This window comes from Gymnoscopelus microlampas (genome assembly GCF_963454915.1).
Source record: "Gymnoscopelus microlampas genome assembly, chromosome: 22".
NCBI lineage: Eukaryota > Metazoa > Chordata > Actinopteri > Myctophiformes > Myctophidae > Gymnoscopelus > Gymnoscopelus microlampas.
The window spans coordinates 42,762,586-42,780,514 of NC_139959.1; the positions used below are offsets into that span (position 1 = coordinate 42,762,586).

General features: G+C 38.8%; 1 protein-coding gene across 1 annotated transcript; it reads right to left on the reverse strand.

Moving 5' to 3' along the window:
- Positions 1-3,775: 3,775 nt before the first annotated feature.
- LOC311039058 (grainyhead-like protein 3 homolog) lies at positions 3,776-5,661 on the reverse strand (the record flags this gene model as incomplete). Its single annotated transcript, XM_084048700.1, has 1 exon — positions 3,776-5,661. Exon 1 carries the CDS (start codon positions 5,564-5,566, stop codon positions 3,776-3,778), a length of 1,791 nt encoding a protein of 596 aa, XP_083904826.1. The 5' UTR covers positions 5,567-5,661.
- Positions 5,662-17,929: the final 12,268 nt, after the last annotated feature.

Below are 17,929 nucleotides of genomic sequence, written 5' to 3' on the forward strand. Positions count from 1 at the left end.
AACTGACCTTCTTGTCACCTGACAGGGGGGAGTTTCCCCGGTAGGACGTAGCGCGTGGAAGGAACACGTTATTCCAACCAGTTCCTTTCCCCTCCATCAGGCGCCCCGGCTGGCCAGGGGGAGGCAGTATAGTGACCAGGATTACTGCATGTTTTTTTGTGAGGGTATTAACTACCCTAGGAGACCTAGGAGAACATGCAAACTCCACACAGAGTAGGCCCTTTCGCCAACCCCACAAACTATCCCTTTAAAATAAACAAGAGTAGCAGCAGACCTGCAGTTTTCTGTGATTGTTCCAGACAGGGGCGCCGATTTATGTCCGCACTATTAGGTGCGCGCACGCGGCCAGCGTACAAGAAAAGTTGCTTTTTTCCCCCGGGTTTGTTACCTCTGTGTTTGTTTTTTGTTACTTTAATGCGGTTCATTTGGTACAAAAAAATGTACTCCATGAAGTGCAGATGTCATAGTTTTTTTTTTCTCTTTCTTTTTTTGTGATGAGTTTGTGATGGGTGCTCGTCATTTCTCCTGGGTGCTTTAGCCCCGAGGCATCCACAGTATCGGTGCCCTAGGTTCCAGATATGTGGAGCATTAAAAATTAAAAACGTTTTCCAGATGACCTGAGAGATCAGGATGGTTCATGATGTTGCACAATATCAGAAATGTATTTACTGTAACAAAAACAAGAGTTTTTTTTCCTCAACTCCATCGTGTACAATCTAGTTGATATTAACATTCATAGTATGTACCAAAGTACCAAACAGTAGCACAACAGAGTGAATTTCTGCTGCAAGTGAGACTTGACTTTTGACAGAAATAATTGTCTGTTTATGAAACTCACCACAGAATCTCTCCACTATATGCTGCAGCAACAATAACACTTCATTAAAATGCCTTCATTAATTCTCTCCTCTTTACAATGAGAGATCTGCCCTTCAGTTCATAACAACACCCCCCATGCTATTTTAACAATTCCCAAACAAAGTTATACATTCCAGAGCGCACGCTAGTCTCTCCGTGCAATGCCGAGCTGACTGTTACCTGTTTATACAACATATATATACATATAATATACTGTTACCTATTTATACAACATGCATGGCAAAACGTCTTTAACCCATTAAGACCTGAAGCCGATTCTACAAGTCTTCTAAATCCTAACAGTTTTCTGAAAAAAAACGTATGTTTCTATATCAGTGGTTCTCAAACTTTTTCATGTCAAGGACCCTAAAAGATGTTGGCTGCCGACCCCCATCTCAAAATGTTTTGTTCCAGGGACCCCCATCTCAAAATGTTTTGTTCCAGGGACTCCCAGAAGTAAAGAATAGAGTTAAAAATGTTCGCTTTAAACAATATATATTCAAAGATTTGTAAAAATGTTCAAGATTTTTACAAAGTGGTTTAGAACCATTGTTCTAAATTCTTAGAGTTTTCTGAAAAACGTATGTTATATAATATATATATATATATATATATATATATATATATATATATATATATATATATATATATATATATATATATATATATATAAATAAAAATCTAAAATGAATGTTTGATTAGGTTAAAATGCCCTTATATATTCAGCCTGCTATGCTGCTTCTCTTGTGGATTTACTGCATGGAGCTGTAACTTAAGCCACGCAGGCAAACCACAGAATCTCCACAAAGTAGTACGCTTAATGTGAGGTGAAGTGGCTTGTGAATAATTCAGTGGTGAAGGACATGTGAGGAGGAGATCTTATTATTATTATATATATATTATTACAATTCACAATTTACAATTCAGGTTATTAGCAGATGCTCTTAATGCATTTAGACCGGAAACGCATGTACGTGTCATTTTAAGATTATTTTTTTTGGCTATTCAAAAATAGCAGAAATACAAGCTCATAGTGCGGCACTCGGTGCCGCACTATGAGCTTGTAGATCTGCTATTTTTGAAAAATCGTCAAAAGTGTGGTGCAAATCTTTTAATATATATATATATTTTTTTTTTAAAGCGAACATTTGTAACTCAAATATTTGCTTCTGGGGATCTCTGGAACAACATATTTTTTAATTTTTTTTTATATTTTAATATTTGAATTATTTTTATATATTTTATATGTTTTAAAAAAAACTATTAGGATTTAGAAAACATTTTTAGAATCGGCCTCAGGTCTTAATGGGTTAATCCAGAGTGACATACAGTAAGCAAGGTAAACACAATTCATCAAATGCATAGAGACAGTAATCTAGGATCATAGGTAAACCAAGAACCTATCATCAGTCTGAACATTATAATATCAAAATATAAATAATAGCACATTGAAACTATACAAACTATAGGATGCCAGGTCTACAAATTAACCTGCCATCTGTGGATAGCTTTAAAGCACAGCTCAAGACCTATTTCTTCACTCTTTAGACCCTCCAGAAAAACGCGGGCAAAAATCCTTGATTATGCGGGCTAAAACTCTTGATTATGCGGGCTAAAATCCTTGATTCTGCAACGAAATATGCGGGTTTTTTTGCAATTTTATGCGGTGAAATTGCGGGAAGTTGCGAAATATGCGGAAAGTTGTGAAATATGCGGCAATATGCGGCAATATGCGATATGCGAAAAGTTGTGAAAAATGCGAAATATGTTAAAAGTTGCGAAATATGCGGAAATATGCGATGCGAATCGCATATTATGCGATGCGATGTGCGTATTATGCGATGCAATGCGCATATTATGCGATGCGATGTGCGTATTATGCGATGCAATGCGCATATTATGCGATGCGATGTGCGTATTATGCGATGCAATGCGCATATTATGCGATGCGATGCGGCCTTTTTGAAAAAAACGTTACCCCCGCATAATAATGTGCCATTTTGCTGATTATGCGGTAAATTCTGCGATCGCATAAACGCATTTTTCTGGAGGGTCTAACTCTTGCTTTCAGTTGATTTTTAAATCTCTGTGTTGGTTATTCATGTCTCGCCTGATTCACTGCCTTTTGCTAATATTTCAATGTTGTTTTATGCTTTTGCTTTTCTGCTTTTCTTAATTGTTAAATTAGTTGTACTTTTTCTGTAATTGTATTCTTGCTCTGTATAGCACATTGAGCTGCAAGGTGCTATACAAATAAAATGTATTATTATTAAATAACATGCTATCTAAATTACATGTTAACCTATACCTGTTATGCCATACAGTCAGGAAATGTGCACATCTCTACACTTAATGATGCCCAATGCCTAATTTATACTTTGCTGTATAATGGTTTTTCGGCAAGCGAAATGTTTCAAAGATTTTCCAAAAAGGCGATATTGATAGCTATGGTTTGCATGAGAAAAGGCACCATTGGCTTTTGATATCCTGTTGACAATGGTATCCTCTGACTATGCTGATAACTGCACACAGATCATGTACATAAATGGAAATATGTCACAATTCATGGTACATGGAATAAACTATTCAAACACAAACCAAGTTCATATTGTTTTTTATTTAAAACAAATATTTACAGCATAATATAATTGCTTTCACTTTATATCAAATAATTAAATCAATAATACTAATAAATTAAAATAAATACAGGACCAGTAGGAGAACACTGGGTGGGTGGTATTTACAAAGGCAGTGACTAAAAAATATTGGGAGATTTGGCATGAAACTGGGAGTACTCTTTTGTTCAGTTCAGTTTCCTTGGTTAGCTAGGCTAGTTATACAGCTATTGTGGCAGGGCCGTGCTTTCTCAGAGGGTTGAAATTGTCAGCTATAATTTGTTGAACAAGGTGTCTGGTCTTCATAGCTCGATGAGGGTGATCTGGAATTGACCAGGCGTGGCTTCGGAGATATCGATGAGGAAGGCGGATCGGTTACTGTAGTGTTCAACAATGTTGTCGTCCATGTTGACAAAAATCCCTCTTTTGCACTTCTTGAAAATATTCCCGACGGCGTCCTTTCGCATGCCATACTTTTCTGAAATAGCTTCTCTCAGGCCTGTCACCGTGGGACTGTTGAGTACGAGCGCATTAAACACTTCTTCAGTCTCTGCTCTCACGTACAGCAGAACTCTATGGGAGTCGTCCTTGCGGGCCTGCTTGCTCGGAGGAGGGCTACTCTGGTCTCCGTCGGGATGCGACCGCTTCATAGAACGCCGTTCAGCCTCATCCAGAGTTGTCGGGGGAGCGGCCAAGCCACAGCGTTGCAGGTTGGAGAGGTGCGTCTCTGGGATGAAAAGCACGGGCTGGGTGACGTGGTCATCCACGGCCTGGAGGAAGGTGCGGTCATTGTTCATGGAGCCGGACACCAAACCCTTGTTGGCGCTGGTTTCCTTAGAGTTCTTGGCCCCCCTCTTCTTTGTCCTCGTCCTCATCCTCTCATCATCTCTCATCTTCCTCTCTGCACCCTTATCACAGAAGATCTTGATCTGGCAGGCGGCCCTGTGTATCAGCCGGTCGGTTCCTGTGCTGAAGTCATACGTGTCTATCTGTAGGTTGAGTGGCAGTCCCTTCACGCCCTTCTGCGAGGAGAAATCAGTGCTCAGAGAATTGATGCCAACGTACACCTTAGCCTCTTCACTGGGGTTCCGGATGAAGGAGAGCGCATTGAAGGCCACCTCCTCTACATGGCTGATGCCACTGAACCCTTCTTTATAGTCGGCTATGTCAATGACCCTCTGCTTGACGGTAGGCTGACGTGCGTGCCAGTGGTTCCAGCAGCGAAGCTGCGCCTCTGGGGTCCTGTTGTCGTTTTCAAACACAGCCATGACCACCGTCTTGACCGTGGCGACTGCGAGGCCAGCGGTGCCGTCTACTCCGTGGAGGGTGATGGGGTAGAACTGTCCCTTGTTCAGGTAAACCGTGGGCAGTTCACACGGCTTGGGTGGGGTGGCCGGGGGAGCGCCCAGGGTGAACTGAAATTCACTCCCAGACCCCCCCGGAGGGGAGCTGCTGGTGTAGGAGCCCGAGTAGACGGGGCTAGACCGATCCTCGAAGGAGAAGGGGTCGCTGTAGGGAAGAGCCTCTGCGCTGGCCACGGGGAAAGCGCCCGTTGGCCACTTCTGCAGCAGCGAAGAGTCATAGATGTTGTTGAGGTCCTGCTTGCCGTGGGTGTCTGCCAGCACACTGGCCACACTGGTCAGGGTGGCAAAGACAGCCGATGCGGCGGGGTCCACCGAGACGGGCAGAGAGATGCTCCGCTCGGCGGGGCTGCAGCCGGGAGACGTTGGCACTTCCTGGGGGAGGCCTGATGGAACGTTGTCAGACAGCATCTTCATAAGACTGCTGGACGTCTCCAAGGAAACCAGCTCGGGGGACGAGGTACTTAGAGTCCTCTCTGTTGGCTCGTAGACGCTGCTTCCGTCGTTGCAGGGAGACATGTCGCGGTCTTTAAGGTTCTTGCACTGCTCATAGAGCATGGAGAGAGTTGTCATGTCCTCCGTTTGGTGAGATCTGCAGGACTCGGACCTGCTCAGGTCTGTCATGGGGCTCTCCAGATAGTTCCAGGTGTCCATGACGTAGTTTGTGTAGCGGTTATAGTTGAAGTTCTCGTTCTGATGGACCAGTCCCAGAGTATCAGTATCTTTGGTCATGTTTTCAGTCGGGGGTCACGGTGGAGATATTTTCCTTTAAGTTGTATTCTCTTTAACCAGGTGTGTGTTCCTCTCTCAGTGTATAAGTCAGTCTAACTAACAACACAGATGATCAGTGAGTCAAGAGTTGTGATTCCTCCTCATCGGGGACCCAGGTTTATTTAAGGCCAGCAGGTAGTTTCTCCCACTCTTCCTCTGATTGGTCGAGAGCCTCCTTCACACAGGTGTCTGATAGGACGGGCGTAGAGGGATTAACCCTTCCTGGGCTGGGGAGAAACTAAAAGCTGCATGTGTATGTATGAGCACGTTGTGATACTAGGGACCACTTTGCAGGACAATCCAAGGGCAGGGGATCATGCATCTCATTAAGCATGTGAAACAAAAGAGTGAGATTGGATCGACAAGGTGTTAAGTGCTTTGGCAATAAGTCTGAGAGTGAGAGAGATGTAAGGAACTGAGCTTTAAGATGTTAATAGTTTGTCAGTATCATTTTCCAGTTTAATTTCCAAGGCGGATATGGAAGTTTTGGTGTCCATTCGGCAGTGGAGGAAAGTAACTAAGTACATTTACTTAAGTACTGTACTTAAGTACAATGTTACTTTACTTCAGTATTTCCAATTTTCAATACTTTTACTTCTACTCCACTACATCTCAGAGTCAAATATTATACTTTTACTCCACTACAATTATTTGAAAACTTTAGTTACTAGTCCCTTTTTAGATATAAATGATGATATTATGAAACATACATTAACCACTTTAGCCCTATTCTATACCTGGGCTATTTGAAAATAGCCGATCTACAAGCTCAAAATGCGTGTGAGCTTGTAGATCGGCTATTTTTAAAACATTTTAGTACTTTTACTTCTGGTGCTTTAAGTACATTTTGATACCAATAGGTTTTTACTTTTGAATTCCGGATTTTTACTTGTAACAAAGTACTTCTACAATGCAGTATTGATACTTTTACTTAAAGGTAGGGTAAGTGATTTTCTTTGGTTAAAATAAGTGTTAAATAGCTCTATATTCTGATAGTACTCATTGCTAGAGTGTTTGTTCAGTAACAGGAGTCTCCTTGTCTCTCCACCTCTTTATTAAACATAAAATGCATTTTCGTTTCAGTTTCATTTCCAATTTTATCCAACCAGGACAGAGAACTCAATCAGGATATAGATTAAACAAGTGAAATTGGAAGTGATGACACTAAGAAATGAGCAGACACAATTGGAAGTGGAACACTATACAAATTAAGCTTAAAAATGGCTAATTTCTCCTGATTGGCTGAGATTTTGACACCTACCGAAAAATGTATTTTTTGTTTATTAAAGAGCTGGAGAAACAGGGAGACATCTGTAACTGAAAAGCAATGATTACTATCAGAATATAGTATTTTAACCTTTTAACAAAATACTTTTTGTTTTAACCAAAAAAATATCACTTTTTACAGTACTTTTTCCACCACTGGCAATAAGTCTGAGAGTGAGAGAGGAGATGTAAGGAACTAAGCTTTAAGATGTTAATATTTTGTCAGTATCATTTTCCAGTTTCATTTCCAAGGCAGATATGGAAGTTTTGGTGTCTATTAGGTGAAGCATGTCAGGTATTATTTTTCTTACATTATTTTGGTGTTCAAATCCAGTGAGAGGATCACAATTTAGCCACTAACGATGTTTCTCTTTGGGAATGACATTATAGCTGAACATGTTCAAACCCATGTAAAAATCATTCAACATTTAAGATAAATGTTCAAAAATAGCTAATCTAACAAGTTTAGCACACAGCTACACATAGAGCTTAAGTGGTAAAGCTGTTGACAGTGGAAAGGACTATTATATATATCTATAATTAAACTGTAAAGGTTAAAGGAAAAAACTAAACTTACATAAATGAAAATAGTAAAAAAAAAAAAAAAAACACTGGACGTTATAATCTAGTAGCCAATACCAATACAATATGTTATTCTTTAAAAGTGTTTAAGTGTTTCTGTGCTTCATTATTTAATTACAAATCATTTAAATGCATTTTTGTTCACCAATATGGTGCTTTATATGTCTTAACGTATTTTATTAAACAATACAATTAAGTTTATCAATTTATAATCTGATGTCTGCTGCGCTTATCTTTAAATGTATGGGATTACATTTCTTATGAATTGTATTCTTTTTTTGAAAGGAAAATTAAGGCTTTATTAACCTGTATCCACTTTAAATGCATTCATTTGATACCATCAAATTCAAATGATGAATGAATTGCATTCATTCATAATTTAAAGAGGTAATGAATTCTTCATTCCTTTGCAGGTAACAAATAAAAATAAGCTAATGCAATGAGCAATACAACAATATATATTAAAAACACACACACACACACACACACACACACACACACACACACACACACACACACACACACACACACACACACACACACACACACACACACACACACAAACTATTAGGGGGGAAGCAGCATTTATTTTTTATTTTACATATCTGGAACCGACTCCCAGAAAACTGCAGGCTTTTCTCTTATCTTCCTCTTCTAAACTGTAACTGTATCTGTTGTGTTAATATTACTTGTTTTGTTTTATGCATCCTAATGTCATTGTATAATTGTGTTTCCTTTGCCTGATGTTCTGTGAAGCACATTGAACTGCCTTGTTGTTGAAGTGTGCTATAGGCTACACATACCATGGCCTTGCCTGCCTTGCCTTGCTCACAGTAAGAGGTGTAAAGTAACTAGTACAATTACTCAAGTACTGTGCACAATTTTGAGGCATTTTGACTTTACTGGAGTATTTCCAATTTTCAGTACTTTTACTTCAACTCCACTACATCTCAAATGCAAATATTGTACTTTTACTCCACTACAATTATTTGAAAACTTTAGTTAATAGTTACTTTGTAGATTTTGATTGTTATTACAAAACATACATTAACCACTTCAGCCCTATATACATTTCCGCCATTTGAAAATAGCAGATCTACAAGCTCACAATGTGTCGCAATGCGACACATTGTGAGCTTGTAGATCTGCTATTTTCAAAATATTTGTATACATTTCACACATTTGAAAAAATGTGAAAATGGGACATTTCTGCATAATGACTACTTTCTACATTTGGTACTTAAATACTTGTGATACCAATCCTTTTGTACTTTTACTCAAGTACATTTTGAGTATTTCTACATTGCAGTATTGATACTTTTACTGTACTTAAGGTAGGGTAAGTGATATTTTTGGGTTAAAACAAAAAGTATTTTGTTAAAAGGTTAAAGCATTATATTCTGATAGTAATCATTGCTATAGAGTGTTTGTTCAGAAACAGGAGTCTCCATGTCTCTCCAGATCTTTAATGAACAGAAAATACATTTTCCGGTAGGTGTCAAAATCTCAGCCAATCAGGAGAAAGTACCAATTTTTAAGCTTCATTTTTATAGTGTTCCAGTTCCAATTTTGCCTGCTCATTTCTTAGTGTCATCGCTTTTTAACTTATATCCTGATTGAGTTCTCTATCCTGATTGGATAAAATTGGAAATTAAGCTGAAATTGAAACAAAAATGCATTTTTCTGTTTAATAAAGAGCTGGAGAGACAAGGAGACTCCTAATACTGAACAAACACTCTATAGTAATGAGTACTATCAGAATATAGAGCTATTTAACACTTATTGTAACCAAAGAAAATCATTTACCCTACCTTTAAGTAAAAAAAAAAAAAAAAAAGTTTTTTTCCCCCCACCACTGTGTGTTAGTGACACTGGTTCCAAAACATATTGTCTATAACTCATAAAAATGATATACAGATATCAGGGTTGTGTTTACAACGTGATAACGGTCACTATATGAGCTACAAGACAAAATAAAAGACCAAAATGGTTCAGGTCACATTGGGTGGAACAGATTATGTGAGAATATCAGTGGAATCTTAACTTAAGTTCACTATATGCTTTGTGTTCCCTCAATGGAACACCATGTGACAGCTGCTGACATTTAGATATGTTTTTCTCCACAGAAAACGGCCTGTGTGCTCACCCAGTTGATGGAGTGTATTATTGTGTTGTTGTGGGGGAAGCTGAATATTATGAAGTGCAGTGGTGTAAAGTAACTAATCACATGTACTCAAGTACTGTACTTAAGTGCAATTTTGAGGTATTATTATTATTTATTTCTAAATGTCAGTACTTTTACTTCTACTCCATTACATCTCAGAGGAAAATATTGTACTTTTACTCCACTACAAGTATTTGAAAACTTTATTTACTAGTTACTTTGCAGATATAAATTATTATATTATGAAACATACATTAACCACTTTAGCCCTATTTTATACCTAGGCTATTTTCGTACTATTTTAGTACTTTTACTTTTGGTACTTTAAGTATATTTTGATGCCAATACTTTTGTACTCAAGTACATTTTGAATTGCGGACTTTTACTTGTAACAGAGTATTTTTACATTGCAGTATTGATACTTTTACTTAAGTAAAACATTTGAGTACTTTTTCCACCACTGATGAAGTGCCAGTGGTGGAAAAAGTACTGAAGTGTTTTACTTAAAGACAGGGTGCAGTGATTTTCAGTGATTTTTTCCCTCCCTAAAACATGATCATCAGGTATTATGGTTATACTAGGAGGAAGATTTTTTTCAAAAAAGTGTACACAAAGTGTTAAAATTATGTTTTTTATGTGGACACGCCTCCAGTTCATTAAGTATACCTGGTTCTCACCTTAGCACCTCCTCCACCACCATAGCACCACCCACCTGTCCTAGTCCCTCCTCCTCCTCATGCCCACACCTGTTGTGTTATGATAATGAGGGGGAGGGTATGTTTTTACTATGTCACTAAAGGGCTGTTTTTCTATTGACACGTTTAACCCTCAAAATGGTTTCAGCCTCCAGGAAAAAACTCAAAATAGTCAGAGAAGACATACAACACCATACAAACACCACCAGGGCTTAATGAAGTTCTATCAACCTCATAGACACAGAAAAAAACAGAAAAAGTTTTTATTTTACCTCTGTGGCGGAATCTGCCAATGCTTTGTCAAGGCAAAGGCGTCGATTCGAGTGAAAGATGGGCAAGACCATGAATACGTGCATTTGCATTGACAAAGCATTGGCAGATTCTGCCCCAGAGGTTAAATAAAAGTGCGGTGGGACCGCGCCCTTACAAGTATCGGTCCAGAATTCAAAATTGACTTGAGTAAATGTACAAAAGCATTGGTATCAAAATGTACTTAAAGTAGCAAAAGTAGAAAATACTCATTATGCAGAAAGTCCCATTTCACAAGTTTTCAAATGTATAAAATTGAAAATAGCAGATCTACAAGCTCACAAAGCGTTGCATCGCGACGCATTGTGAGCTTGTGGATCGGCTATTTTCAAATGGCCGAAATGTATATAGGGCCGAAGTGGTTAGTGTGTTTTGTGATAACAATCAAAATCTACAAAGTAACTAGTAACTAAAGTTTTCATATAATTGTAGTGGATTAAAGTACAATATTTGGATCTGAGATGTAGTGGAGTAGAAGTAAAAGTACATTTGAAATGCTCCAGTAAAGTAAAAAAAATACCTACTTAAGTACAGTACTTAAGTAAATGCACTTAATTACTTTCCACCACTGTGAAGTGCACCATCGTTGCCATAACACTCAGCATGTTAGCTGCTGGAAAGAAAGGACATGTTTTCAATTACATTACAGGTTCTTCCTGTATCATTTATATAATGTGCCCAATGAAACACTGCTACTGTAGCGCAAGGGTTCCTAAACTGTTCAGGCTGTGACCCCCCAAAAATAATCATGTCGTCACCTTGCTAAACTAATGGCCTAAGTCATTTTTTGAGGAAAATTATATTTTCAAGTCAGCTCCTCTGGCCACCTCTGGTAAAATGGCCTATCTCCTAATTGAAAAGGATCATGCTGTTCACTCCCCTTTTAGTATAATGGCCTAACTCCCCAGTGTGACTTAGGCCAAAATAGGCACGTTTTTTGGCCTAAGTCACATGGTTTTGTGACTTTGTGCCAAATTATTTACTGATTTAGGCCATTTCTTTAAAAAATGTTTGGCTTAAGTCAGATTTAATCCTATTTAAACCTATTTAAATCTCTTATGTTACATAACTGACAGACAGTGTTATTTTTATTTTAATATACATAATTTGTTACAAACGTTTTGGGTGAAATGATTAAGATATATCATATAGTTTTGTTTTGGATCAGTTTTTTATTTTTCCTGAAAAACTTGACAAAAAATGACATAGGCCATTAGTTTAGCAAGGTGACGATATTTGAACTGGGACCAGTTGGTCAGATATCCCAGATATTCCTATAGCAGAGTAGATTTACTGTACATGTATGTGTACATACAGTACATACATAGGGTGCATTTCAGCGCCAATATCTTGACAAAATGCTTATAAAGAAAATATCAGTATATTTACAAATTCATGGAGTAGATACTCATTAACCGTTGCCATTTTCATCTTTTAAATGAACTATTCAACCCGTACAGTATTTAAACATGATTATTAACTGTTTTGTTAAATGGCACTGAAGATGCACGTTGAATACTGTCTCTAGAATACGAAGCAAGCTTTGCAACCATCACATTTTGCAATGATTTCCTCTGTCGTTGTTCAGACACTCGAGGCAAAAAGGTCAGTCAGTAGGCTATGCCCTTTGAGTCCAGAGCACAGCAAGCACTCTGAATGTGTGAACGCCCAGAGAGCAGGCCAGCACTCTCAGAGCGTACAATATGTCCGAAACGCACCGTAAGAAGAACATGGTGTCCAAGTCAAGATGACCCAAACTAACGATGTTACACGTTCTCATCCCATTGAATGTGGCTGTTATCACCCTTATCAGGGACGTGCACAGATAGACTCTAGGTGGTGCTAGAGCACCTGCCCTTTGCCCTCTTGACCAGAAGTGCCCTTTTGAAAGTTTACAGCAGGGGTCTTCAACAGGGGGTCCGGGACCCCTAGGGGGTCCTCAGAGTTACTATAGGGGGTCGGCCAAATCTTTATGTGAGATGATTTTTCTTTTTACCATAACCACTCGAAACCTAGCATCCCTTTTCTGAGGAGAACTTTAGCCAAAAATAGCCGATCTACTTTTTGGCAAAGAGGTATAGGTGTAGAGGGAAAAAAGAGCAGACAAAGTAAACCAAAAAAAGTATAATTTACTTGAGCACCTGCCCCTCAAAATGTCTGTGCACGCCACTGACCCTTATCATCCCATAGCTATGGTCTACCAGGAGGCTCTGGTATAGGCCGTTATCAGCCACTCCTTTGGGTGACTCAATGTTCACACATGTGCTGTCACGTGACCTGTCCAAGTCCCGGAAAAGACACATGCCCCGTGACAGCACATTCCGGTAACATTGAATCACTCATTGAATGGCTGATAACGGCCTACCAGAGCCTCCTGGTAGGCCAGTAGGGCTCTACTGGGACCATAGCTATGGGATGATAAGTGTGATAACGGCCCCATTCAATGGGATCAGTTCTAGGTATCGGGTAACCAAACTGATGCCAAACCAATGACATATCATCGTTGCTGTCGGTTGGAAACCTTGAATGTCCTATGTTTTTTTTTGTTATTATTTTTTAAATGTTTTAAAATAGTGAAAATAGCAAGCACACCATGTGTCGCGCCGTGAGCTTGTAGATCGGCAGTTCTCACGACTTTTGTGCAAAACTCTTATATGATGAAGTAGGTAATCGATTTACGAAAACTAGCTGTTGAAATATCAAGGTTTTCTGCCCCGGCAGCGACAATAGTATTGTGTTGCCAAGAGTTATGGCTGATGGGGGGGGGGGGGGGGGTATATATATATACGAATGGACACCCAACCCAATGTTCTGTCCTGTCTGCACACATATCACTGTTTATTTGTTATTAAAGCCTCCAATATTTTCTACAGAAAAACAAACCCAAAGTCAGAGCAAAATATATTTCAGAGATTCGATATTTTTTCTTCAGTCTTTTCTTTTAGTATGCAGTGTGGAACCACAGTATGGGAAACAAGAGCCCATGGGGCATTTTGTGTTATCCTTTAGCATAACCTTTAACTGTATTAGTCAATTAATCATAAGCTCTTATTATTACTTTTTAATGAACGTAATGTCAATGCATAAAACCCACAGACACACTTAACCACTTTTTTTTTTAAACAGATCTACAAGCTCACAATGCGTCGCATCGCAAGCTTGTAGATCTGCTATTTTTGCTCCTTTTGGCCGACAAAGTGGGGCATTAATTCATAAAAAAATATTCACAACGATATACTATACAGTCAGGGTTGCCAGGTATTGCAAGGCACAAAACAACTCGTACTGCCAGAGAAAGCCAAAAACAATTGACTTGATTCAGCAAATAAAGTCAGAGAAGCATATTATGCAACCTTACCTTTCTAATAACCCACACATGAACAAAATGATAATATGAAAACCTCAATCCACTGGTGGAAAAAGTACTCACATGTTTTACTTAAGTAAAAGTATCAATACTGCAATATAGAAATATTCTGTTACATTTTTAAGTCCGGAATTCAAAATCAAAATGTACTTGAGTAAAAGTACAAAAAGTATTGGCATCAAAATGTACTTAAAGTACCAAAAGTAAAAGTAATCATTATGCAGAACATCCCATTTCTCTCCCGAGGTACAGAATGGGAGACAGTTTTAAAGCATTCTTATCAATAATGGTAACCAAGGCAAAGTACCAAGGTTTCACAAAGCTTGGCTGACGGGATTTGTTATTCACAAAGATAACAAAGATGTCTTTTATACATTATGGCACCAAGCTATCTTCTCTGGGCAAGTTCTTCATCTGATGACGTCACCTTCCTTCAGATTTAGGCTTAATCAGGTGTCCTGGCATGGCAACCCAAAGTTTGTGATGACTTGTTACTGTAAATATTATCTCCATTAAGACCGGGAACGCATCTGTGTCATTTTTAGATTTCTTTGGCTATTCGAAAATAGCAGATCTACAAGCTCATAACGCGACACCGAGTGCTATGAGCTATGAGCTTGTAGATCTGCTATTTTTGAAAAATCTTGAAAATGTGTGCACATCTTTCAATATATATTATTTTGAAACAAACATTTTTAACTCAAATCTTTGCTTCTGGGGGGTCCCTGGAACAACATATTTTGAGATGGGGGTCCGTGGCCAAATACATATAGTTTTGCGGGTCCTTGATATGAAAAAGTTTGAGAACCACTGATTATAGCAACATAAGTTTAAAAACACTTTAGAAGATTTGGAAGACAAATATTCACGATTTTAAAAAAAAATAGCAGATCTACAAACTCATAGCACGGCACTCGGTGCCGCGCAAGAGCTTGTAGATCTGCTATTTTTCAATGTGGCGCTTGGCACAGTCATGCGCAGAGCAAAGTTCTGCCAGAGAACAGTTGTTGGCGGCCGACTATTTTGGACCGCCACTCATTTCATTCTCAGACCCGCTCTATTTAAAGCTGGAAGTTTGCACTTCTCATCCTGCTTGGTTTTGCTGCTGCTCATGCTGTTGCTGCTGCTGTCACTGCTGTCTTGCTAAAATTGCTGCTCACCCTCCACCACCCCAGCCACCACCTGTCGTCGTCTATCTTTCAGGAGGCAAAAAATTGTTAAAACAATGTCTACCAGAGAGGAGGAAATACTGTACAAAGTGCAGGGCTTGGGAAGCAAATTTGACACGATTGACACGCTAAAATATGATGTCCAAAACTGTTACTTCTCAGGATTCAAATTCAAAAGTATCAAAAGTTGCAGATCTACAAGCTCAACACGCACGATGTGATGGCGGACAATGTCATGTTGCTATTCAGGATTCAGATTGAAAAATGGCAAAAGTAGCAAATCTACAAGCTCAAAACGCATCGCTTGTGGATCTGACACTTTTGATGCCTTTTTGTGACGCTGTAATATGATCAAGTAGGGCTTTAGTTTTCAGGGAAAAAAACACAAAAAGTTAAAATACGGTTTCTGACTGAAAAACGGAGGAAGGAAACGTGTTATAATAGTATTTGGGTTTATTCCAGAGAAGAGATCTTACAAGCATTGGACATGCATAGCTCCAGATATATTCGTCTGACGTTAAAAAAGAGATACAGAGTGATTATACACTTAACGTGGTGTAACGCCTTTCGTCATCACGTCAGCCGTAGGTTATATGTCTCAAATGGCTCCGTTTCCTGGGAAACCAAGGTTGGGGTATCCACCTGTTTCCTAGGCTTTTCACTGTGTTCCACTTCCTGTCTTTTGATCCAATGAAATCCAATGAAACAGGTCAGATGACTAATGATATCCAATGAAATCCGACAGGAAGTGGAAAACACAAGCCTAGGAAACAGGTGGATAGGCTATCATCTACAGTATGCACATTTTATAACAACAAATCTGTGTAGCAACAAGGTTAACCTGCTATCTAATATTGTTGACATATAGCTGAAGGGGCCCATCAGACCAAAACAATGTTGTAGGCTGCCTGAGAGGCACTGACACTTTTAACCATATTAACACATACAAATGGAAAATGGTACACTTTAGATCCTTGGTTCTCAAAGTGGGGTCCGGGGACCCCCAGGGGTACTTGAGGGGGTTCCAGGGGGTACCCAGCAAAATGTGTAAATATAGCATCAGAATAATTTTAACCTTTTATACTTTGGCTATTCAAAAATAGCAGATCTACAAGCTCATAGCGCGGCACTCGGTGCCGCGCTATGAGCTTGTAGATCTGCTATTTTTGAAAAATCTTGAAAATGTGTGCAAATCTTTGAATATATGTTTTTTTAAAGCGAACATTTGTAACTGAAATCTTTGCTTCTGGGGGTCCCTGGAATAAAATATGTTTAGATGGGGGTCCGCGGCCAAATACATATCATTTTGGGGGTCCTTGACATGAAAAAGTTTGAGAACCACTGCTTTAGATCCATAAGAAAATGGTACAAAATCAGACCCATCACTGACCAACAGCAACAATATCTTTGTTTTTGTCTTTGTCTCTCTCTCTCTCCCTCTTCTCAATTTAGCTCTCTCTAATTGCTCACTCAGCTTGTATATACAGTATATACGGTCCCTTCTTCCCCTTCATTTGGTTTCCCATTTGGGACGATCTTTATCCTAATAGGTCGTTGACATCGTGCGGTGAGCCGACCGTGCGTCAGGTGACACGTGCTAAATAAGTCTTCATTTTATGCTATTGATTTTCCCCTCCAGGTTTTTGACAACAGAGCAGTGGTGGAAAAAGTACTCAAATTCTTTACTTAAGTAAAAGTACCAATACTGCAATATAAAAATACTCTGTTACAAGTAAAAGTCCAGAATTCAAAATTTACTTGAGTAAAAGTACAGAAGTATTGGCATCAAAATGTATTTAAAGTACCAAAAGTAAAAGTACAAAAATATTTGAAAATAGCCGACCTACAAGCTCACAACGCGTCGCAAAGCGACGCGTTGTGAGCTTGTAGATCTGCTATTTTCAAATAGCCTATGTATAAAATAGGGCTAAAGTGGTTAATGTATGTTTCGTGATATCATAATTTATATCTAAAAGTAACTAGTAACTACAGTTTTCAAGTAATTGTAGTGCAGTAAAAGTACAATATTTGCCTCTGAGATGTAGTGGAGTAGAAGTAAAAGTATTGGAAATTGGAAATACTCAAGTAAAGTACAAATACCTCAAAATTGTACTTAAGTACAGTACTTAAGTAAATGTACTTAGTTACTTTCCACCACTGCAACAGAGGAAAGTGAGGTGATGTGTGCTATGTGTGTGTGTGTGCTACGTGAAGCAGAAAGGTACTTCTTGACGGCGGTCGGTATCATCACAGAGTTCACAATGCAATTAACTTGTGCAGAGGCTGACGCGTTACAAACACAAAATGGAATTGACTGCCAGACGTGACTCTGAAATATTCATCAACGAGTCGCAGTGGTTAGGCAGTGATACTCTTAACTCATTCAAAGCGGGATCCATATTTTATACTTTGGCTATTCAAAAATATCAGATCTACAAGCTCATGCCCCCCTATGAGCTTGTAGATCTGATATTTTTGAAAAATCTTGAACATTTATGCAAATATTTGAGTATATATTTTTTTTTCTGGGACAATTTGTAACTCAAATCTTTGCTTCTGGGGGGTCCCTGGAACAACATATTTTGAGATGGGGGTCGCCGGCCAAATACATATCATTTTGGGGGTCCTTGACATAAGTTTTTTTTCAGAAAACTGTTAGGATTTAGAAGACATTTGTAGAATCCCCCAGAAGCAAAGATTTGAGTTAAAATGTTCGCCTCAAAAAATATATACCTATATATTCAAAGATTTGCACTCGGTGCCGCGCTATGA